Below are 24406 nucleotides of genomic sequence, written 5' to 3'. Positions count from 1 at the left end.
GCACTCTTGCTCCTGCCACTTAGCAGTCTGGGCAAGTGACTTCTGCCTCTGAGTTTCAAGGTTCTCGTCTGTGAAATGAGCATAACGATATCTCTTCGCATGCAGTACCACTGAGCATGACACGAGATGACGCGGGCACAGTGCTGGCTTACACACCACTGCATGGATTGCTCTGTTAATGTTACTCTTGGTGCTCAGTGAGTATCTGCTCCCCAGATAAATAAAAAGACTATGCCTGGTCAGCAATCTTTAATAATTTAAACTGAAATGCCGTGTAGTGGTAAATACTTTTGTTTTTGTTTTTTTTTTATTTTTATTTTTATTGCTTAAAGTATTACAAAGGGTATTACATATGTGTCCATTTTATCCCCCCGCCCTAGACAGTCCCCTAGCCTCCCCTATCCCCCAGTGTCTTATGTCCATTGGTTATGCTTATATGCATGCATACAAGTCCTTTAGTTGATCTCTTACCCCCCTACCTCCTGCCCCCCAACCCTCCCCGGCCTTCCCGCTGCAGTTTGACAATCTGTTTGAGGCAGCTCTGCCTCTGTATCTATTATTGTTCAGTGGTAAATACTTTTGGAGGCGGGTAGAGAGGTAAGGGTTTAATCAGAGAGAGGGTGAGGATATACCATGACACAACGAACAGAGTGACACAGTCATCAGATTTAAATGATGGGTGGGCTGCATGGCAGACTCTGATGTCGGGCACTGTGGACAGTAGAAAAGGTGAGGAGATGGCCCTGAGCTGGAAGATGAGGAGACATTAAGCAGCGTGCTCACCTGGCAGAGCGGCTGGCTTGGGTATCTACCAAGCTGGTACCCTGTGCCAGGTGCTGGGGTTTGCAAACATTTTCTCCGCAATCAGTTTTAGAGTCAGTTTATAGAGGAAAGTTAATCCCAACAAGGAATTGGGGATAGGCTAGAGCAGCCAGGGTTGTGCAAGTTTCTTCCCAAGTCTGTGTTGAGTGACATCACATCGGTAGCCTGGAACAGGCCTCGGTGGGGAACCTGACATCACGGGAAATGGCCAACGCTATGAATCTGGGCTCCCCCCGCCCCCTTTCGGAGAGTGGGTTGTTCAACATTTACTAGCACACCACTGGCTTTATGCCATGAAAAAAATTTTTAATGGAATTAATCTTCATTTTGAAAATGTATCTCTGGCAGAGGATGAAGGAAAGACTAAGTACAGAAGAGGGAAGGAGCCTAAAGACAGAAGTGGTAAGAGGCTCCCGCCACGGCCCCAGCAAGAACTAACAAAGCTTGAGCCAGGAAAGTGAAATGTTAATAATTACTGAAATTACAGCCATTCCTTCCTCAAAGAGCTGTTTCTACATTAAAGCATCAGCAAGTTTCATCTCAGGTGTAAAACTCAAGAAATTAAATATTCGTATAAAATCCCATGATTTCACTTACTACTTATTACTAATGGTCTGTATTCAAACGTAGAGAAACAAGTAGTCTAAACACACACGCAGATACCCTAAGTTTGGTTTCTTGCTTGCATCCGCAGACAACATGTTATCAAATGACAGTGGCAATACTGGTAGCCAGGAGAAGTAATGACCAGAACCTTGGCGATAAGGTCATATCTGCAGGGCTGCTGGAAAAGCTGCCTTTTGTTGGCAATAAATAACTTTTGTTACAGTGATGTTCTCCCTTTGGACACTGATGTATTCCAGGAAGGCTATCAAGAATGCATTAATATATATGCATTATATACTTCTAGACCGAGTCAAAATGAACCCTTGGTAGGAAATCTTTCCTAATTTATCCCTCTCTTATCATTCCTTTTTTAAAATCCTCACCCAAGGATATTTTTCCCTTGATTTTTAGAGAGAATGAAAGGGAGAGGGAGAGACAGAGAGAAACATCAATGTGAGAGAGACACATCGATTGGTTGCCTTCCACGTGCGCCTTCACGTGGCCGGGGATCAAGCCTGCAACTGAGGTACATGCCCCTACTGGAATCGAACCTGGGACCCCTCAGTCCCAGGGCTGACGCTCTATCCACTGAGCCAACCTGGCTAGGGCTTATCATTCCTTTTTATTTTATAACTCCTTAGCTCCTACACATTCCATCTCTATGTTAATGTCTGTAGTTTGATGTTCTCCTTTGGGATGTTTGTCAGGTCATTTCCTTTATATTTCAGCTCTCATCTAGACCCTAAGTGAATCAATTCCCGCTGCACTAGAGTAAGGAAATCCTAGTTTGGGCCTGTGCTCGGCTACCAGCTGTCTGTGTGGTCTTCAGTAAGAGTCTATAGACAGGGAGGGAGTAGTTGAAATTATCTCGCAATCACTTCTGAGTACACGAAACTGTTTCAGTTCTCTGCCTCCCTGACTAACACCTAAACTAATTCAATGTAGGAAGCAAGTGCTCGAAAAATGGCTCACCCAGTAAAGAACAAAATCAATACTTTTCTTTTTTGGATGGAGACCCCTGCATCTGACAGACAACTGCTGTGTTTCTCTGGACTAAACAGTCACAAATACTGGACCCCGGAAGAGCAAACTTATGTGGTCTAGGGAATGTTAAAGGTTGCAGGGTAACTTAGAGGTTCCAGCTGTGGACACGGCAATCTGGCTTGACCACTAATTCTGAGAATCTGAGAAACTGGCTTCCCCACGCCATACCTCTGGCTTCCCCTTACACCTGCTTCCCTGCAGGAATGGCAATAACAGGATAAACCTTTTAACCTGTAAAATGACAAGAATTCCTTGCAAGCAAATAAGGTCTTTAGGAGTTTAAAGTAAAAACCTTAATCTCATTTGATGTCAAATGTAATGTGGTACTTTATTTAAAATCAAAGGGACTTTTATTTGGATTGGTTGAAGGAAAATAAATCCTGTTTCCCATTTCCCCCTCAAGCCCTATTAGAAGCTCAGAACTCTTACAGAATGGAAATAAGAAGCTTTCCTGTCGCCAAAACCGGTTTGGCTCAGCGGATAGAGCGTCGGCCTGTGGACTGAAGGGTCCCAGGTTCGATTCCGGTCAAGGGCATGTACCTTGGTTGCGGGCACATCCCCAGTGGGGAGTGTGCAGGAGGCAGCTGGTCGATGATTCTCTCTCATCGATGTTTCTAACTCTCTATCTCTCTCCTTTCCTCTCTGTAAAAACTCAATAAAATATATTAAAAAAAAAAAAAAAAAAGAAGCTTTCCTGTCTCAATGAGGGTGGATAAAAATTGGTTTTGGGGGAGTGAAACCTCTTACCGTGTTTATGTACAAAGCACATATGTACATATAGTACTTAAACAGACATTCACCAGATCCGGGGTATTAGAATCTCATTGGGGGAAGGGAAAACTGTATTATTACTGTCCTGTGTGGCTTGTGTCCTAAGGGGAACCGTGCTAGGACATGACCTTGTCCAACCTGAAAGAACCTGAACTGACTTTCTGGAACATCTGCTGCCAGAGGTTAACTGGAGTGGGGCACAGGATACGGCTGGAGAAAACAGGTTTTGCTACTTCTGGCAGCTTGAACACAGAATCCATCCTACAAAAGAATTTCATAAAACATGTATTTTTGCCCTAGCTGCTTTGGCTCAGTGGATCGAGCATCGGCCTGCATACTGAAGGGTTCTGAGTTTGATTCTAGTCAAGGGCGCATGACTGGGTTGCAGCTCAGTCCCCAGCAGGGGCTGTGCAGGAGGCAGCCAATCAGTGATTCTCTCTCATCATTGATGTTTTTCTCTCTCTCTCCCTCTCCCTTCCTCTCCGAAATCAATAAAAATATAGTTTTTAAAAACAACAACAACAACATGTATTTTCCATGAAAATCAGTTTCCTCTCCCACTGCACAGAAGCATGTCCATTCTCACACAGCAGATTGCCGCCCCCCCCCCCCCCCCCCAGCCTCTGAGGTGCTCAGTGGGAGGAAACATGGCTTTGTCTCAAACAGGAGACAGAGCTAACCAAGGCAACGAACAAAGGGCCCCCAGGTCAGATGCTCCTGAGACCCAGCCTGAGCCAGAACACCGCCTTGACACGCCCAGCTGATCTCTGCAGGAAGAGATCACTGCCCAACTTGACAAGAACGGGAAATTGATTCTCCAAGGGGCATGCCTCTGTGTGGCACAGAGACCCTCTTCTGGCTTGTCTCATCTTCCTGTTGCTGCCCTGCTTCTCTGCTAAGTGGACTGACTCCACCACCAACGGAGACAAGTCAGCTACAGAGATCCTTGTTGGCTTTGTGGCTCCACCTCCATTGCCTGTGCAGCTAAGATCATAGCAGAGAAGCCACCCTGCCTGTGACACTGCTGATGCTAATGTCCACCCCAAGTCACCGTGATATGTGGGAATGATAGCATGATGGGAGCTTCCCCACTGACTCACTCACTGCGTACTGGGGTGAGTCACCCCTTTCTGACTTCCGGTTTCCATTTGCCAAATGGGAACACAACCTCACCTTTCTTACCTTGCAGGTTTGTTTAATAATAAAGAGAAAATGTGCTCCATCCATAATGCAACAACACTAGTTTCCAAAAACCATAGAAGAAAACTAGGAAGGTGTGAAATTACCTTTCTGTAAGGTACTGTTCCTATTTATTTTCCACTTTTAAATATTGCAAGCACTTTTAATCAACAAGGCACTGGGAGCAAAGGCCAGAACGTCTGCCAAACTTTAAAATGAATACAGGACTCAATCCGCAGATTTTTACTCACCTGAACTCATGGTCAGGTGCCCTAGTAATGAAAGACATGAAACAGAGTCCCACAGAGGCACCTGCGAGTAATTACTCACCAGCTGCTGTTCTAAGGGAGGGACAGCATCGTGATGGCCGTAGATGATGCCAGGATTGTACTGGCTGAAAAGGACTGGATAAAATACTTTCTTCCCTGCAGACCAGAAAGAAAACATTCGCTGAAAGCAACAGACGAAACTATTAGGTTTGTTCATCTATATTCAACCCACTGAAACATCCCAGATATTTGCATCCGCTTTTCCTTTTCCCTTCACTCAAGTCTAACACAGATCTTAGAAGTTCTGCACCAGGTAGACCAGATGAACAGACTCTCAAATATTTCTAGCCTCTTAGCCCAGGAGTGATATTCAAAATAGTGATATCAACCAATGAGAGTGGGTGTGAAAGACAGTCCTAATGCCCTCTGCTCTACCAGACATTAACCCTTTAATTGCTGGCTTGTGGGGAAGTCTGAAGGGTTGCCAGAGGCTGGGGTGACTTTGTGCAGCAGGCATAGACATGGGGAGCCTAGGGCAGTTACTCTTTATCAATTTATCTGAAGAGTTTCAATATTTTAACAACTGGCATGCCCATTCCAGTAGCTATCAGCTGAATACCAGTTGTGCCTATAAGTCAAACTCCAGGAAAATAATTTTTATATTGTGAGTTATTTCTGCTCAGCTTACTTCTTCCCTTGGTAACTACCCACAGCTACGCCCTTCCCTTTGGTTTCAGGAAGTTTCTCCAGATCATGTCCTCATTTTCTCCTGTGAATGTTCATGAAAGACGATGCCCCAGGTGAAAATGGAAAAGAAGTTATAAAAATTAGCTTGGGACAAGGAGTCCCAGAATTATGGTGGCTGACAAGCCCACACTGTGGCACCAAGGAGAAATCCAACCTTTCCTTTGTCACTGGGGGGAAATAAGGCTGATTGAGAAGCAGGACAGCAGAGTGAATTATGAAGAGAATGATGCCTGAGTGTCGGAGCCAAATGCCACCTGAGGGAGAGAAAGAGAAGAGCGGACTCCATACACCCTTACCTGGCTGTGTGTTCAGCCTGCACGTGTTGAGGAACTCAGAGGTGAAGTGGATGTCAACGTCACAGAAAAAGAGAAGGACGTTGCTTCCCTTCCAGAAGCGGGCTCCTACATCAAGTCCCTTTCCTCGGGAAAATTCTCCATTCAGTTGGATGAAGGTAAAGTTCCTGAAGTTGGCAGCTCTAAAGGGGAAGAAAGACACAGTCCCTCAGGCTTCCCAGGTCAAAAGAGTCCCCTGGAAAATACACGACCAAGGGTCATCCACATCTGGACATGTTTCTTTTGTAACTCTGAGGGCAATGAGACTACCAGGCAGTTACAGGATGACCCAGACTCTTCAGAAATACATTGGGATTAAAGGCACCAAGAACAAACACCTAGCAAAGTTTTAACACCAGTTTATTTCTTGCTTCTCAGTATTTTTCCCAAATTGAAAACTGTATGGTCATGATTAATAAATACTTTTATGTGTGTGTGATGGAGAAAACTTGAACCAGTGAAGACTAGATCAACAAAACCCAGGAAAATGTCCATACCTTCTGAGCCAATGAAACCCAGGAAAATCTCCATACCCTCTGAGCCAATGAAACCACTGGACCAAGGAAATGAAATCCCATTAGAATGGCTCCACCTCGCATCCTCTCATCTGTATTCAACTCCAGGAGCCAGACCTGATAGTCTTGATATATGCTTATCCCCAAACAGATGTAAACCTGGGTTCCTTCCCCATGCTCAGGAAATGCAGAAGAGCCAGACAAGGAAAATGACAGACTTAGGTTCAGAAGACCAGAACTGCCTCAGACCTGGCTCTCCATAGATTAACTCTGTGATCTAGGCAGTAACCTCCCAGAACCTCAGTTGCCTCATCTGCTAAACAGGAATAATAACACCTTCCTTAACCGCCTCACAAAGTTATTAGTTAGGTAAACACGGCCAAGCGTAGAAAGCACTATGTCAGCATCAGCTACTGCTGTCGCTGGCACAGGCGAGGATTCCCAGGCCCAGGGCAGTGAAGCCAAGACGTTTCTTCCTGCGGCTGTTCTTTCCCAGGCACAGCAGTACCTTCTGAAATAGGACATATCTCCGCACAAGTTCCAGGAATTCATTCAGGACCTAGTGGGATGGAGACTGTCTTCTACCAGGAAGAACTAGAGAACCACTTATAGTCCTATTCTAGCTCCTAATTCCACCTTCACAGATGCCTGGCACTTGGCAAATCCCCCTATTCCTGCTCACATCACCCTTCTTTTCATATCTGAGTCCACCCTGAACCTGGCCTATCCCTGTCCCTCAACTTCTCTCTAATCCTGATGTAGTGAAAACACGTTCAAAAACCCATTTCCATTTTTAAAAGTATGTCTTCCACTTGGGTAAAGGTCAACATAAATATAGAGTCATAAACTTTTCAAATGCTAAGTTGTACTGATATCTTGTAATTTAATCAGTGGAACAAGTTCTGCTACCCCTTCCTAGACTTCTCATCTTCTTTCAGATCTGGGAGTGAGCTTGGGTTTTTATCTTGGGAATCTGTGGGCCCAACCTGTCTGAGTCCGATGCCAGACATGCTTTTCAGATTTAGATCAAGGCAGGAGGCCTGGTGATGGGAAGGGCACTGGTGGATGAGTCAGGAAACCTGGATCCAAGACCTAGTACTGCGCCCCCATGAGTGCAGATGTAAATAGATGAATTATTCTAATGCTAGCTCTGCCTCTAATGTATCGGGGGCGAATCGCTTCATTCCACTGGCCTCCGTCTCCTCACTGCACCAAGGCCCTTTCACTCTAAAATTCTATTTCTGTACATTCTGCATCCTGTTCAGCACTGCTCCACATTTAGAGGCACTCTCCTCTCCTTCAGGACTGGACCTTGACTCTTTTCTCCAGCCGGGGGCCGAGTTCATCTTTCCTGTGAGTAGAACTATGGTTGTGCTCCACAGCCTCTTCAGTCCTCGATTGGCCCTAGTGAAGGATAGGTACCTCCCTGTCTCCCAAACTGTTAGGTGCAGTCATCTTTGTCTCCCTGGTGGTTTCCAAAGCCCAGCTCCGATAAGTCAGGCTCAACTCACTTCTCCTGCCCTATTTGCTCAGTTTTCTGGAAAGTGTTAGCCTTGGGCATTGCCTGGTCTTTTGCCTGTTCATCTAAGGGAGTCTCCAGGTCTCCCATGACTCATCTGCCATCCTGAGACCCATCTTTCTCTTAACGCCAGGAGCAGGTCTCTTGCTTTGCTTGTCTCAAGGTTCCTGCTCTTTGAGACACTCCCAGACTGCGGGGTGAGCTGTAGCTACTTTCCAGGGCTGAGAAGACTGACATGCCCAAACACAGAGAAGCGGCAAGGCTGTCCTCACTCAGGTTGTATCTGACTCATAATTCAGGGTCCTCCTCCAAGAGGTCTTCCAGTATCTATCATTCAAGAGCTCAAATACAAAAATGCTTTATGTTTAAACAACAGCAAGCAAGCTTTGCCAAGGGAGAGGAAAACAGTTTCCTAACACTGTGTTAAAGGAGCTGCCAATTTCTCTCCTTAACAGCCTTACAGTCCATTTGTATAGATAGAGCAAACATTTACAAACGTCATGTTGAATACTTAAATAAGAACACAGGCAGCATCAGAAACTGAGGTAACAGCATTAGAGGTAGGACAAGCCTGGAGATGATCAACCTTTGAGTGCATGCTGAGTGCTACACATTTAGAGGGGAGCGTGGCCATTATGTATACAGACTCACCCAATACACAAGTTAATCTAGGTTGTTCTTTCCAAAAATTCTCCAAACCCTGGCCTGGGCTGCTCTTCTCTGCTCTGCTGCAGCAGGGGGTGGGGAGGGGAATGGGCTTGCCAGTCAATCAAAGTCACTGGGAAAAGGGATAAGGAGAACATTGTTCCCAGTGTTTGAGATAACCTTAATTTGGAAGAACTTTTTTTAAAAAAAAAAAAAATCTTAAAACATTATCCTCTATGCCATCTCATTCCTTTCTCTTCATCCAATCTCTTTACAGGATGAGATCATCCATGTTACATCTGTGGCACTACCCAATCTGAATATGCATTTGAAACCTCCTCTCCAGTATGCCTGCAGGCCATACAGAAAGCCCCAGGACACAGTGCCCATCCCTGTCTGATCACTGCCCACACAGACACCTCTCACCCCACGGGGCCAGTGCCCATCTGGCACCAGCAGCCTCTACTTCCCTCCAAACCCACTCCTTCCTCTATGCACAACCCTGCCTGGCCCGGCTTTGCTTGGTCTCCCCACCCACCCTGACCAATGCTGACCATCAGGAGACATGCATCATTACTGCAGGCCTGTTGGCACACACATGTGATGGCCTTATGTTGAAGGCCTAACTAGGGAGCTGGACATCAGTGCACACAGAGGCATGGTGGGGACAGAGTCATCGATGGCCTGGGTAGCACATCTGCTGTCATGGGCACTGGAGAAGGCCCAGGGCTAACTTTAAGTTGTCATCCACCTGTGGTTCCCAGAGTGGTTGCCAGGTCACCGTGCTCAGCTCGGAGTCCATCTGCAGATGGATAATGGTACTATCCTTCCTCCTAATCACTCAACCCTGGCACTTCTTATAATTAACCGTTATCTGGGGAACCGCGCCTTCTCCTCTCCTGCCATCGGAAGGAGCTCTGGTCATTAACAAGTGTCCTCTACAAAGGAAGAGGGCTGAGCTGGAAACACCAGAAAAAGAAGAACCTGGAAGTGGGATGCCCTCCTCTCATCTCAAGCTCATCGGCACCAGCACCAGAACACAGGATGCAACAGGACAAAGAGAAACCAGCTTCCGCAAGACAGTCAGGCCTCTTCCCTCAACACATCCCATATTTTCACTCAGAAACACTGCTCGTGGGGCAGAAGATTCGCATACTAGCACCCCTTGCTCAGTAGTATTTGAAACAGTGTATAGTAAGAGGCAGCCAAGCCATGAAAAGCAAGGACATTCCAATGCAGAGCACTGATTTGTCCCAACGTGGTCTGGTCGTTGTGGGTTTAAAAATGCGCACAACCTGGCCACAAAGCTGCAACCCCAAAATGCAGACCATCAAGGTGCACAGACAGGGACCCTGTTTTGTCCTCCGTCTGTCCCCTCTGCCCCACAGTGACCAGACAGGAGATGGCCGCTGATGGCATGGACATGGCTGGGGCCTCCTGCCTCTGCTCAGTGGTCCCTCCTGGGATATGTTTCCTCCATCCACTCCAGTGAAAGTCCCACTTAATCTTCATGGCCCATGTCAAGCGTCACTGCCTCTCTCATGCTTTGCTGCAAACTAAAGCCCTTCTCTGGGCTCCCAGGCGTTTTGCCCAGTCCTGCCTCTGTCCTCCTGTGCCCAGTGCCTCCTTGTGCCTTTGCTTTGTGTAGACACGCACAAGATGACCTCGCAGGCTCTAAACCTTGGAGGCCAGGGATGCCTTACTTTATGTTTCTATCTTCAGAGGTGATCTGACACCATGCAGGAAGTGGTAGTCACAGGGACACAGTAGATGACCAATAAACACTAGGTTAATCAAGAGCCAAATCAATGGGCAACACTGAGGCGCATCTCAAATCTGTCATTGTGGGACGGCGCTGCCCCAAAATGCCACCTTCTTCCCTCAGGTGGGCACGGGAGAAGCCCCTGCACATAAGTCCACCTCCCACATCAGAGAGAGTCTTGATCAACGGATTCCAAAAAACAGACACAAACCTAAGTAGATAAATAACAGAACAAAAGAGAGCTGAGGAAAATAAGATGCAATCTGGTCTGAAATATTTAATTCACCCATGCAAAGAAATGTAATATTTTGCAGCTCGTCTCATAAGGCATGGACATTTTTCATGGTAGAACAAGAGCACTACATTCTATACTTGGTGATTTCCTATTATGCATCAGAGTCTGCAGTTTCAAAAGGGCACATGATTACTCATAATTATTTCTTCTTTTCTTCTTGACTTGTATTATTGGCTGATGAACTCTTGAGTTTCTCATTGAATTCCCTTCTTTTATATAATAAGTCTGGCATACGGCGACTCCTCCAAGTTATACATAATCATTCTGATAGAGGTTATAATGACCTGAGAAAGCTAGGGTTTCTGCTGGAGATTTAATTTCTCTAATTGACTTGCATTTCCCAGAACTGCTGGATTAAAAAATGATGGAAGATCTTGCTGTCTAATATGATTTACTCTAATACATACTTCTTCCCACCACTGCAAGGAAATTCTCTTAACGTGACACTTCCCACAACAACCCTTCATTTTAAAAAAGCACTTAAAAATTTACATAGGAACTAGTATTATATTCAATGTATAATTTACAGTTTTAAATCTAAGAGCCCTAAATATTAAAATCGCCTATGAATTCTACTTACTGAAGACATTTGAATACAGTAAAGGATTTAAAATAGGCAATTTGAACAATTAATTTAGAATTTTCTAGATTCTGAGCTTATACAAGGCTCTGTTTTAGCAAGTTCCTTTTGAAAAGATAAACAATTGATAAGTCATTGGCTAGACTACCAAAGAAAATGAGAACTCAAATTAATAAAAATTATAAACAAAAGAGGAGACATTGCAATTGGTAACACATTATTGGACAAATCAATAATGAGCAAGCAGATTCAATCAGTAGTCAAAAATCTCCCAACAAATGAAAGCCCAGGACCAGATGGCTTCACTAGTGAATTCCACCAATCCTTCTCAAAACTCTTCCAAAATATTAAAGAGTCCTCAAATAACATTGTTTTGGCCAACATTGTTTTATTATAATACTAGAGGCCCGAAGCACGAAATTCATGCAAGAGTAGGCCTTCCTTCCCCCAGCTGCCAGTACTGGCTTCCCTCAGGCCTCCGGCAGGCACCCAAGACCCAGGCTTCCCTCACAGCCCTGGCTTCCACAGAATGACATCTGGAAGGACGTCCGGTCTAATTAGCATATTATGCTTTTATTATTATAGATTGATGATATGTCATAGGAACTTAACTCTTATTTATATCAATTAGCCTATGGTACAATTAGTTTTCTTATACATTGTTTCACTTAAAGTCACAGATCCTCTTGATGACATTGAGGACTTACTGTGTGTAGCTCCAAGCACATGTCTAGCTCAGCCAGCATTTCTCAAAGTAGGAGCCATGGACCACCTGCATCAACATATGGAACTCATTCTAAATGTTGATTCTCAAGCTTAATCTCAGGCCTATTGACTCAGAATTCCTGGGGTTGGGTCCCAGGAATGTGCATTTTTAAAAGCATCCCAGATTATACCAAGCACACTTATATTTGAGAACCACTGAGTGAGAGGCTGTAACCTGTGATTAACAAAAGCTTAATATGGAAAACTCTGTGGAATAAGAATCAGATATTGAGAACTGATTTATACTGCTTTCTTTGGTAAATATTTTTACCAAAGAGCTTATAAAAGAGTATCTACACTAATAAAAAGAAACATGCAAATTGATGTCACTCCACTACGCCCATCAGCCAATCAGAGCGACTATGCAAATTAAGCCAACAAAGATGGCAGTTAATTTGCATATGCAGGCACGGAGTGAAGACTGAAGACTGAAGAGGCTTGGAGGAGAAGCCAAGCCTCACTGCGGCCACAGTGGAGAAGCCAAACCTTGAGGCTTGGCTTCTCCGCTGCAGCCGGACCAAAGGCATGGGTCCCGGATGCCAGAGGAAAACCAGTGCCGGCAGCCAGGGGAAGGAAGGCCTATTGCGTGAATCTTCATGCAATGGGCTTCTAGTATTATATATTATCACACACACGCAGAGAAATTAAAATTTAATGAAATAATATTTATCCTTACTACTTATAGCTTCTATCCACTCTATTTCAATTATTTTGTAATACTGAGCATAAATGTATTTCACAACTTTCTAATGAATCACAAACTTCAGTTTGCAAAGCACTGATTTATAGCAATCAACTGAAAAGTAAAGCTCAACTGAGTGAGCATAAACTGAGTGAGTAAAACATTGCACAGTCATCAAAGTAGATTTTTAAAAGATATTCTTAACTATACACTTAGCTGCATTTAGAGCAGTTTAATCACAATACTGATACCCAAATGAAATAAATTTCATTTAGACTGATTTAATATCTCATTACTTTCAACTAACAATTATGGATTTTAGGATGGAGTACACTGGAGTGAAGATTTTAAGGCGTGAGTCCTGGAAGTTCACAGACAAGCTTCAGATCCTGGCTCTCCCAGGTGTCAGGTGGCAGCCTGAGTAACAATCTCACTAAGCCTCAGTTTTTAAAATGCAGCTAACAGCATCTACTAGTATCTTGTAAAGTTGCTGTGAATATTAAATAAGATCCTCCATGTAAATAATTATAATTATTATTATTCAAAGGTAAGATGCATGTGAACAAGAGTTATACCTTCTTAAAAGAATGATAAAGATGACTTTAAAAGCTTCTTATTTAAGTTTTCAACTGGATTACTATGGACTCAGGCTGGCTGCAGAGAGTGGGGCATCCCTAGAAGAGATGGTCTGATCGAAGCAACACAATGGAGGGCGTAGGACAGGCCCCAAGGCATCAGTGACATCAATACCACAGATATCACCAGTTAAAGGAATGAGGACATCCACAGAGAAAAATGGGGTTCCAATAAATGTTGCCAAGATTTCTGTAGCACCTCTTTCTTTAAAGCACTGGTCAATTCAGTCTCTAGCACGAAGTTCTCTGCTATGGGTAGATTAACCCCTAGAAATTTTTCAACATTTTAAGTAAAGGATCCCTACCACTTAAATGATGTTACTTTTCTTGATCAGATTCTCTTCATTCTTTGCTCACCAAGCAACCTGCTGATTGAGAATTCAGCTTGTCAGGTAATTTGATATGGTGAAAATGCCTTTCATAATAAGCGTCCGTAAGCATTCTAGTCATTTGAAAAGGTATTTCCCATAACAATGTCTAAACAACCTCGCTAAGCCTCAGTTTTTGAAATGGGGCTGATAGCATCTATCTCATGACATTGCTGAGAACAGTAGAAATCATCCACGTAAATAATAATAATGATTATTATTCAAAGATAAGATGCATGTGAATAAGAGTCATACCATCTTCAAAGAATGATAAAAATGATTTTAAAAGATTCTCATATAAGTTTTCATATATATCATCCATCAGACTTTGGATAAATTTGGTTATATGTATCTATCAGCAAATATCTGGTCATCCTTTGATGTCCTGGGAAGGTGCCAGACCTAACAGGACTGAGGGTCACCTGGAGAGCTATTTACAAACACCTCGGAATGGGCAGCAGGCTGCCATCAAGGCCTCTCCTGGACAGCCCCTGGCGTGGACCGCCACTTTCTCAGACAAAAGCTCTCAATCCTGGCTGTGTGTTAGAATCATCTGGGAAACTTTAAAAAGATCAACTCCCAGGGATGGATAATTCCAGAGACATTAAAACCTATCCACAGTGCAGAGGACACGAATTCTAATAATTCATACTCCCCATTCCTAAGCAGAGGTGAAAAGGATATTGCAGCCCATTGCAGTAGAGATATTTCTATTTCACATTTAGGATATTCAACTATTTTATTCTCTTTGATCTCCCTTCAACAGAGGCTGTAGATTTAAGCTATTACTGGTTTTAAACTCTTAACTCGCAATTGATTTAAAACAGAATTCAGCAAACTTTTTCTGGAGAGGACAAGAGAGGAGAGAGTTTACGCTTGGCGAGTCATACATTCTCTGTCACAACTATTCAATTCTGCAGCTGTACCACAAAAGCAACCATAAATAGTATGTAAACAAATGAGCATGCCTGCATTCCAACAAAACTTACAGAAAGAAGTGGTGGGCAACATTTGGCTAGGGGACTGCCTCAGGATGGTTGAATAAGTATAATTAGCATTCTGTTCTTGTGCCCATTAATACAAAATTAGTAACAAAGCATGAAAATAAATACAGAGTGCACCCAATCTTGGAATCTTATCCTTTGACTGTCATCCGATTACCATTTACCAGAAATTCAAAACAGAGGCTCTTTTTATATTTAGGCCATACTTTGAGAATCAAAAAGTCTTTTCTGTCAAAGGTATAGTTTAGATACTGACTCCATTTCCTTTTTGTATAAAACTCCATTTTGTAGCTTAACCTAGAACAGTGGTTCTCAACCTTCCTAATGCCACGACCCTTTAATACAGTTCCTCACATTGTGGTGACCCCCAACCATAAAATTATTTTCGTTGCTACTTCATCACTGTAATGTTGCTACTGTTATGAATCGTAATGTAAATATCTGATATGCAGGATGTATTTTCATTGTTACAAATTGAACATAATTAAAGCATAGTGATTAATCACAAAAACAATATGTAATTATATATGTGTTTTCCAATGGTCTTAGGCAACCCCTGTGAAAAGGTTGTTTGACCCCCAAAGGGGTCACGACCCACAGGATGAGAACCGCTGTTCTAGGTCCTAGAACTACCCCACCCCCTTTGCACCACCCCATTTGAATTAGTCATTCGAGCCAGAACCTGAAGCCACGTTCTTAAGCCAATCAGAGCACGGTGCAGCAAAGAGTCAGGGATAAAAGGAGAATGGACTTCCTGATCGGTGTGTCTGCCCATCAACTTTTTTTTTTTTTTTAATATATTTTATTGATTTTTTTACAGAGAGGAAGAGGGAGGGATAAAGAGTTAGAAACATCGATGAGAGAGAAACATCGATCAGCTGCCTTCTGCACATCCCCCACTGGGGATGTGCCCGCAACCAAGGTACATGCCCTTGACCGGAATCGAACCTGGGACCCTTCAGTCTGCAGGCTGACACTCTATCCACTGAGCCAAACCAGTTAGGGCCCATCAACTTTTTGATTGGCTAAGCACCAAGCCATTTTCGAGTGTTTGTCTCATTCCCATGACACCGTTTAAGAGCATTTCTAACAATTTGGACCTATTCAGACTATTTCTGCCACTACCACCCTCTAAGCTTCACTTATGGAGAAACTACCCTCCCACGCCCTCCGATTACTCAACTGAAACCCTGCAAACACCCAAAACAAACCACAAGGGAGCATGGCGGTGCCATTCCAGCTTCCTCACTAGTAGAAAATGCCATAGATGCTTATTTATTCACTAAATATTTGTAGGGGAAAAAATCCATCTCTGCTGTCATTAAACATATTTATTTTCCTAACAACTGATCAATGGGGTATAAATATAAATCCTAAGTCTAAAGTTTTTAGTTAAATAATTTCTGTTCAACCGAATAGATTTAATTAAGGATCTTGCCCAGTCATCACTTCCTGCTTCCCTCTACTCTCTCAATATCTATAATGAATGAAAATCAGGAGGGTGAGACCATTGGCCAAGTGAATGCCATCCAAGCATGGATAACACTCTTAGACTTACAAGCTGTGGCTGAGATGGCGCTGACTGCACGGCCGTGCCCTCCCCAATTCCCACTCTGTGACATAAAGACCTCAAACTTGCAGTGCTGAACGTGAAGACATCCAATCATGCGGAAGCCCAAAGAAGCCCATGCTCCCCACCCTGGCTGTTCACAGCAGTTTATCTCAAAGTCAAAATCAACGACACCCTGCACAATGAGCACCAGTGTCAGGCAGAATTCCCCCTGCACACGGCCAGCAACCAACCAACCTCGCAGTTAATGAGGATGATAAGACAAAAATCGAAGTTTCAGCCTTGGATGTGTATGAGCTCAGTGACCATAATTCCTGATTATGGCTCCACGTCGTACTTACCTAGAAGTGTTTTCAAGTATTCCCTTGACCTCATTCATTTCTTCTTTCCCAAAGTAAACAACGGTGAGATGTATTCTCCCATCCTGTTGGATGCATGTCTCCCTAGAAAATAAAACATGTGTATGTCTGGACCTGTTTCCACAGTAACAGGAAAGGCCCAAGCAAATGACCTATTTTGTAAAGTGCAAAAGGGTCTTAAAATAAGCTTGACCATCACAATGACCTGTATTTGTATTGATTTTTACCAAGAAACAATGAAATTTAAATGTACAGTTCTGGTCAATGGAAACTTAAAGGCTACGGGTCCAATCTACCATAGGCCTAGACCATTGGGACACCCAGTGCCATGGGAAGGGCACTGATCCAACCCTTCTTTGCCATCAGAAGTCTATGAATTAAAGAACACGCAAATTCCATTGTACAGGTGAGCAAGCTAAAGCCCAGAGAGGTTAAAACCAGAATCCTTGTCTCTGACTTTGCTCTAGTGTGCCAAACAGTCTTAAAGACTGAACGTGTAAAGGTAAAAACATTTTTCCATTTGGGACTCTAGAAACTCTTGGGAACACCCAGTGGCGTGACTGTCCAAGGGGACGATAAGGCATAAGCACAGCTGCAGTCTGTCACCCTTCCCAAGCAGATACACTTACCTTCACTACATCCCCTTTTCTCCTCTCTGTGACTCTGTCCCAGGCACCAGGCACCTCATACTCCAGGGTCCCGGCAGCCCTCTCAGTGCCGGGCCTCCGGCTCTGGACTTGTCTACACCTGCTGCCCATGTCCTGCTCTCTCAATGGTAACACCTAGTTTCTGTGTAGCTACCATAGTATAATCCTCTGCTGAGCACTCACTTCATCTATATGTTTAGTGTGTGTGCATGTATGTGCAGATGTGTGTAGGTCAAAGTATATGTGTAAATATGTGTTTAGGTATACATGTCTGTGTATACAGACATGTGTGTGTGTGCATAATTTTACAGGTGTTTTCTGGAAGCATGTTAATAGACAGAATCTACTGGCAAGACGACCTTTTGTGATATCTTGGTATTTTGCATGTCCTTCCATTTTATTCCTTTTGTCTCTGTGTTAGCTACTTTCCTTAACCCCCAAACAACAATCCATATCATAGCGTTCTGGAAATCTGTGTGCTCTAATTGCAGAGGCCAATTTATTCGATGCATTTTATAATGACTTCAAAAAGGAGTGATTGTCTAGCTCGGGTGGCTGGGAGAAATCCAAAGAAATAGAAGATACAGTTCCTCACCTCAAAAAACTTACATAAGAAATAAAATAAGCTCAAATAAAATAAGGACACCTCATGGCATTGATAAAAAAATGTAGCAAATTCAGAAAGCACGGGAAATTCTGTTGGGCTGGGGCCTTGAAATATGGACGGGGCTTAAAAAGGTAGAGAGGAAGAAGAGAATTCCAGGTGGGAGAAATCTAAGGCACGGTGACTAGTATATTGACCCTGGGCAAGAGGCACACAGGGTTCTGCCTGCTCACAGGCGTGGTTCTGAGAATTCTGTTCATTTCCTGTGGAAGAAAGGTAAGAGTTGCCTCTGAAACCCAGACTGATGGCAGAGCTCCTAGAAGCAGACACGGGACCAAACACAGAGGCCCCGGATGTGGCAGCTTTAATACGCAGAGCTCCCTCGGAGCCCCAGTCCCTTGCAGACTGAATCATCACCTCCCGACAATAAAATTCTCTGTAGGTAAATGATCCCTCCTGCACACTCGCCAGGTAGAATGAAAGCGCGCACACAGCGCCAAGCACCCAAAAGTCTGTTCTTTAAAGTGTCTGCAGTTGGAAGAAGTCCATCCCAGAATCATAGAGGGTCAGGCGCTGAGCCTGAATAAAGAAGCATCTCATGTGTGTGTTTTCCCCCCTAGGGACATGTTACTGGCATTTTAAAATCCATTCAAAACACTTCCTGTTTTCAAGGAATAGAACAGACACTTTGGACCTTTACTGTCCATTCACCAGCTGAGGCTTCCCGAGAAGGCAAAGCAGAATTTGTTCAGAGGTCCACTCTGGGGTTCCCTGCCATTTATTCATTTATTCCTTCCTCCATTCAACAAACAATAACCAAACAAACAACAGGCTGTGTGCCAGATACTCTACCAGGGGAGCTTAAAAATGAGCCAGACATTCCTGCCCTTGAGAAGTGCTCCTCTTGTTCATGACTGAAATTGTCTGTAATGCAACAAATGCTTGATGAGAGAAGGAGCAGAGTGCTATGGAAACATCACTGTCTGTCTGAATGGTCTTGTAACATTTGTATTTTTCAAAGAATTCTCATTAGACTCCATCCCCACGATGTGAATGAGAAAGAGTGTGTGTGTGGATGACTGTACATGAAGCTGTCTGTGTTTTGCTGTAATAATTTGTACCTGGACACAGCCTGCCTGGATCCCACGAGCCAATTTGGTTGTGCAATGCATTATTCTCATTGTGTCACAGTAAGAAGAACAATCATGTATGGCCCTGTTGGGGAACCAACTATCCAGTTTCCCTGGGATTCTCCATGTTTTAGCGCTGAAAGTCCACATCGCAGGAAAACTCCTCAGCCCCAAGTGACTGGGACAACTGGTCACCCCACCTGCCTTTTCACAGTGCATTGGAAGAAACGGACTGCTGAAGAGCTACAGTACAAGGCAGGATGGAATGACGCAGTAACAGTTGAGTAGTCTACAGGGCGTTTACCTTTTAAAAGATAATGCTTTAAATAGATAATGCTTTAAGTAAATTAACTTCAAACAATGACAACTGCAAGCCATTTACCAAAATGTGGAAAATGGCTAAGGTCTTGCTACCACTAAATGACCAATGAAAGGGACACACACCTATGTCTTAAACATCACAAACAGGAGGCCAAGGGAAGAAACAGACAATTTGATTTTAGCTTCATGTGGCTTCCAGCTCCAGCAACTGCCTCAGAAAGAGGAGCTGGAGAAGCAGCCGGGGTCGGGGGAAGGCAGCCCAGAGGGATGGCTGCGCTGGGGAGAGGCAGGATCTCCAAGTTTCACTTCAGGATCTCAGCACGAGTAGAGCCACAGTGGAATATTTGGTCTCTCCACATCAGGTGGAAAGTAGAGAAGAAAGATGGAACTAACCTAATTGTTCTTTGTGAAGTAACCCTTCCAAAAAGGGTGTACTTGGCAGAACCAAAGGACGAAAGACCATCACATTGTCAAGATCCACCATAAGAACGGAAAAAGGAGAAGAGATAAGAGATGCCGATAGGCAGATGACATATCTTATACATGTCTTCCCCTGACATACACACACCTTTAAATATAGGAACAAAGCTTTATCTTTTCTCTTCTTTTGGACTTATGGGAGTTGTGGAAAGAGCTGCTGAAGACAACACATAAATGAGTTAAGAGCAGTAAACAAATGGGGCTGATTCTCTCTGATGTTCTAGGCCTCAATCCTTGACCAAGGGCCCATTCTGAGAGACAAATAATCTACCCCTCAGGGAAAAGATCCATTCACAGTTGGGTCGAGTGAGCCTGGTGCAACTCCCAGATCCATCCCAGGACTCAGAAGAGCCACAGGAAGTGGGATCCTCCAACAAAGGCTGCACAAAACCCCAGCTGAGTTCTTTCTCTCTGCTACATGTTCTTTCAGACTACAAATGAAGCAAATAGAACAATAAATGCCCTGTCCGCAGAATATCACTGGGAGCGGGACACAAACAGTTCTCAGTCAAGACGTGAAAGTAGCCAAGAAGAATCCACTCTGACATCAGAGCAAAGAGGCTGGATGGCCCGGAGTGTGCCATGCAGAAGAGGGATGAAAACAAACATCACACCTACCACATTTCAAGAATAACAACAAAATTAAAGGAAGAAAGAGAAAGAGAATTAAGGGTGAAATAGCATTCAAAAAGCCAATGAAAAACCAAATCTAAAAGAAGAGATAACTCAAACAGAAGAAAATGTCTTATGAATGTTTCACACTTTCTTAATAAAAATGTGAATTCCATTTTTTAAAGTTCAAAGAGGATATGACAAAAACAACAGTTCCTAGGCATATTCTATGCTCAGAAAACACATTGATAAATGGACAAAAAACTGAACAGAACAATTAAAAATACCAAGGTACAGAATAGACATATCTGAAAATCAAATTCCTCATAAAGAAAAGGCTTATGTGAAAACAGATAAAATACAAAGGCATTAAAAAATGAGAAACAAGTAAAAAAACTGAGAACACCCGAGAATATACAATTGTGTCTGCAAAACAGAGAATCCAAACAAATGAAGCGGGACAAGTACTCAAAATTAGAGCAGCAAAAAAAGTTCCCTGAAACAGAAGAATTTACACAACAAAATAGGAAACTGAATTATACAGAAATCTGAGAGAACACAATAGACATTGACCAGAGACATATCCTAACTAAACTATTATGATTCAAGACTAAAGAAGGAATTCTTTGGACATTCAGGCAAAAGTAAGTCATTTTCAGAAGAGACTAAAATTGTCCTAACACTTCTTCATGGTACCATTAGATGCCAAAAGAATATCTACAAAGTCCTGAGGAAAGAAAGTGTCCCCCAAGAATTTTAAGTTCGGCCAGGTGACACTTAAAGCATCAAGATAATAAGCAGACATTCTAGTCCGAAGAACGTATGATCCTTCTTGAAAGAATCTCTTGACCATGAAATACAGTCAACCAAGGCCTCAGAATTGAAGAAGCTATTGTTGGAGAACTGCTAATGAAAACACTGAATCCATGTAAATACTGGAATTGTAGTTATAAAACGGAATGTAAATGCTGCAAACCCTGAGAAGGTAAAAGTAATACAAAGCTGAAAAAATTGGAAAATGGGACACAGGAGAGGAAGGAAGCATCACTGTGCTGATTTTCTCTTCTTGTTGGAACTGCAACCAATCCAGTCTAAAATTAAAAGTATTATGTAGTAAAAATTACATAATAATTCCAATCTTCTTTGTTTTGAAAAATCACTTTTGCAACTTTAGAGGGATCTCTTATAGTTGAGAAACCCTTTCTTAAAGATCAGCAATTTCTTCTATGGTACTTCAGATTCTCTTCCATAAATTTAAGTAAGGTAAAATTTAATTATTTAATTAAAAATAGAACATACAGTATATCTCATGTTGTATTAAATTATTCCCAGCTAGCAAGTTATTCTTTTTTTCTTTTTTTTAAACCTTCACCCAAGGATATTTTCCCATTGATTTTTAGAGAGAGTGGAAGAGAGAGGGAAAGACAGAGAGAAATATCGATGAGAGAGAGACACATTGGTTGGTTGTCTCCTGCACAACTTCCGACCAGGCCTGGGCTGGCGAAGAGCCTACAACCAAGGTATGTGCCCTTGATCGGAATTAAACCCAGGACCCTTCAGTCCACAGGCTGATGCTCTATCCACTGAGCCAAACCAGCTAGAGCAGCAAGTTATTTTTTCATCTGCAAATATACAAAGAAAGGCACCTAGAACAATATTCAATTAATATTAAAAATGATGAATTTGGGGAGGCAGAGTCAGGAGTGAATTTGTAAATAATTTAATCCTTGTTGTGTCCTATATTGTTTCAAGGTCTTATAATAGCCATGTATCACTTTTACAAACTAAAAAGTCATGTTTAAATTACAAAAGCAAAGAACAACCCAAAACCTGTCACTGAATTTTTAAACAAAATATATGGTAACTATTTATAAGACAGAGAGAATCCAACAGGAGTCAGTGCCGACCACAGCTAATAATTTTCAGTCTTGGGATGGAAGGGACTTCATACAGACAACATCAAATACTTAATAAACAGCCCCTTACATTTTCTCCCAATACTTTTTATGGTCATATTACCTGCATTTAAATATTTAATTGACTGGAATTTACTCTGAGTTTTGGTGTGAAGAATCATATGTAATTAACCATGATATAGCCATGCACTGGACAGTTCATCCTCTGCTGACTGGCTTGAAACACCACCTTTACTGAGTTCTCACAGAATTAAACAGCCTCAGGTTTGAGTGCCATCTCTCACCTCATTTCTTCAGAGACCTCAGTACACTCAGAACCTGGGCTACAGAGCTAACTCCCTACTCAGGCTTCTGCTCAAGTGTCCTCTGTCCTAGGCTGCCTTTCTGGGTCCCACTGTCCCTTGTGTCTATTTCTGCTGTAGCTTCTAACTTCCTATGAGTAGATCTCCTCTCCACGAAGGCGGGCACTACATCTCCATCTCCTCTTCTCAGCCCTGCGTTTGGCGGAGTGTCGGGCACACACACAGGCTGCCTAAATATGCACCCCACCCCCACGTAACAGCCCGCCCCCCTTCCGCCTACAGGCAACAATAGGCATCTTAAGAGTGATAGTCAAAGAAAAAGACCCTAGCATTTTTGTCTGTTTTTAAAACATTGACTAGAACTACATTTTATTTTACCCTCTCAATTGTGGTGTCTTATGAGCTAATTTATTTACTTTTTTCCAACAATATTTCCCTTCTAGGTTAATTCCTTGTAATACTCATGACACTAAGGCAATATATATCTTACATATATTGTGCTATATATGGTAGTCATACATATCTTACTATTCAAGGCTTCCAGGCCCTTGGGATCCTAGGCTGAGGACTTGACCCTTCACTGAGCAGACATTCCTTTAGCACAAGCACTACCTTACCAAGCCCAGCACACTCAGAGACTAGCCTATGTGCAGTGAAGCAAATCTCAGGGCCCTTAATCTGGCAAGTGCTAGGCAGCTTCCTGGCTAAAGGAATTTACTATGAGCTAGTCCTAGACATGGGCACACCTGCTTCTGGGAGTAATGATTTGGCTTAATGCCTAGTGCCAGCCACAGGTTCAGTCCTTCTAAGAGAACTTAGAAACACCAAAGGGAGACAAAGCCAACACCATAGTCACTTCAGTACTAAAGCCAGAAGAATGTGGTCAACAGTCAAATGATGGTGCCCACAGGGGTACTCTACAAACTGGAGATGGACAGAAAGATTGGTGCACCCTACTCCGAATGATACCACAGAAAAGACAAAGGGAGTTATCATGGCTTTCTGCAAATATCTGAAAGGCTATGACGTTTAATAGAAAATGAATTTGTTCAGTCCTTTCTTCAGACCCACTGTGTAGAAATTACAGGAAGGTGGACTTAAGGTCCTGATAAAAGTGAGCTTTCTATCTACAGCTGGTCAACATAAAGACAGCCTACCTTTAAGTAGGTAGTTACCTGGCATACACGCACATTGCATAGAAAAAGCGTATGTCAGGAGTGCTCTCAAGGATTCTGAACTAAGGGAGGATTAGACCAAAAGACCCTCAAAAGTCTCTTCTAAGACTACTGAATTCTGACCTTAAAATTTAATTAGAAAAGGGTTCCTCTTCAAATGTAAAAATTTAAAAAAACAGTACATTCACTATCCAGAATTTTGAGAAGTATCAACCATACCTTTATATGAAGCATTACTGGCTTTGAATAATGTGAATTTAATGATAAAAGATTATAAAAATAAGTCTGATCTTCCAGGATTTATAATTAGACACCTATGACTTGCTATCGTGTGTGTGTGTGTGTGTGTGTGTGTGTGTGTGTGTGACTTGCTATCTTTAAAACAAGTTGGCTAAGTAAGTTAGCTGATTAACCTCGACCAATGAGTGAATGTAGCCATAACAGCTTATAAGCTCCAACACTGCACAAGGCTTTAAAGACACATAAGTAAAACAGCATTCCTGTATCTGAAAATAAAACCCCCTTAGTCTCCTTGAGTAGCTACAGAAGTGAGTGCGTGGAAATTTCTTGGCACAATTCTAAACTTAATCTCGGGAGACATAGATTAGAATAAAAAATAGATTCTGATTCAATCCACTCCAGCCACTGCTAGAGCAGGGCAGCAAATGAAGCCAGCTTCCAGCACAAGTCCACGGCCGCGGCGCCGGCCTCTGAGAGCCTGGGAGAGGGCCCACTCTACTGGTGCGATAG

The 24406-nt window shown here is 43.0% G+C and overlaps 1 protein-coding gene across 15 annotated transcripts in view; it reads right to left on the bottom strand.

The window, feature by feature from the left end:
• The window catches only part of CSGALNACT1 (chondroitin sulfate N-acetylgalactosaminyltransferase 1), a 318463-nt gene that overhangs the window by 9454 nt on the left and 284603 nt on the right, over positions 1-24406 (bottom strand). For all 15 annotated transcript variants that reach the window (XM_036300305.1, XM_036300299.1, XM_036300302.1 and 12 more), the window contains 3 exons: positions 16452-16553; positions 5735-5913; positions 4753-4847 (listed from right to left, as the gene is read on the bottom strand). In XM_036300305.1, the coding sequence (XP_036156198.1) occupies positions 4753-4847; positions 5735-5913; positions 16452-16553 (376 nt within the window). The remainder of the gene's footprint in view (positions 1-4752; positions 4848-5734; positions 5914-16451; positions 16554-24406) is intronic.

The sequence above is a fragment of the Myotis myotis genome, unplaced genomic scaffold (assembly GCF_014108235.1).
Source record: "Myotis myotis isolate mMyoMyo1 unplaced genomic scaffold, mMyoMyo1.p scaffold_m19_p_3, whole genome shotgun sequence".
NCBI classification, from domain to species: Eukaryota; Metazoa; Chordata; class Mammalia; order Chiroptera; family Vespertilionidae; genus Myotis; species Myotis myotis.
Note: the sequence above shows the minus strand (reverse complement) of the source record. Positions and strands in the feature narration are given on the sequence as shown.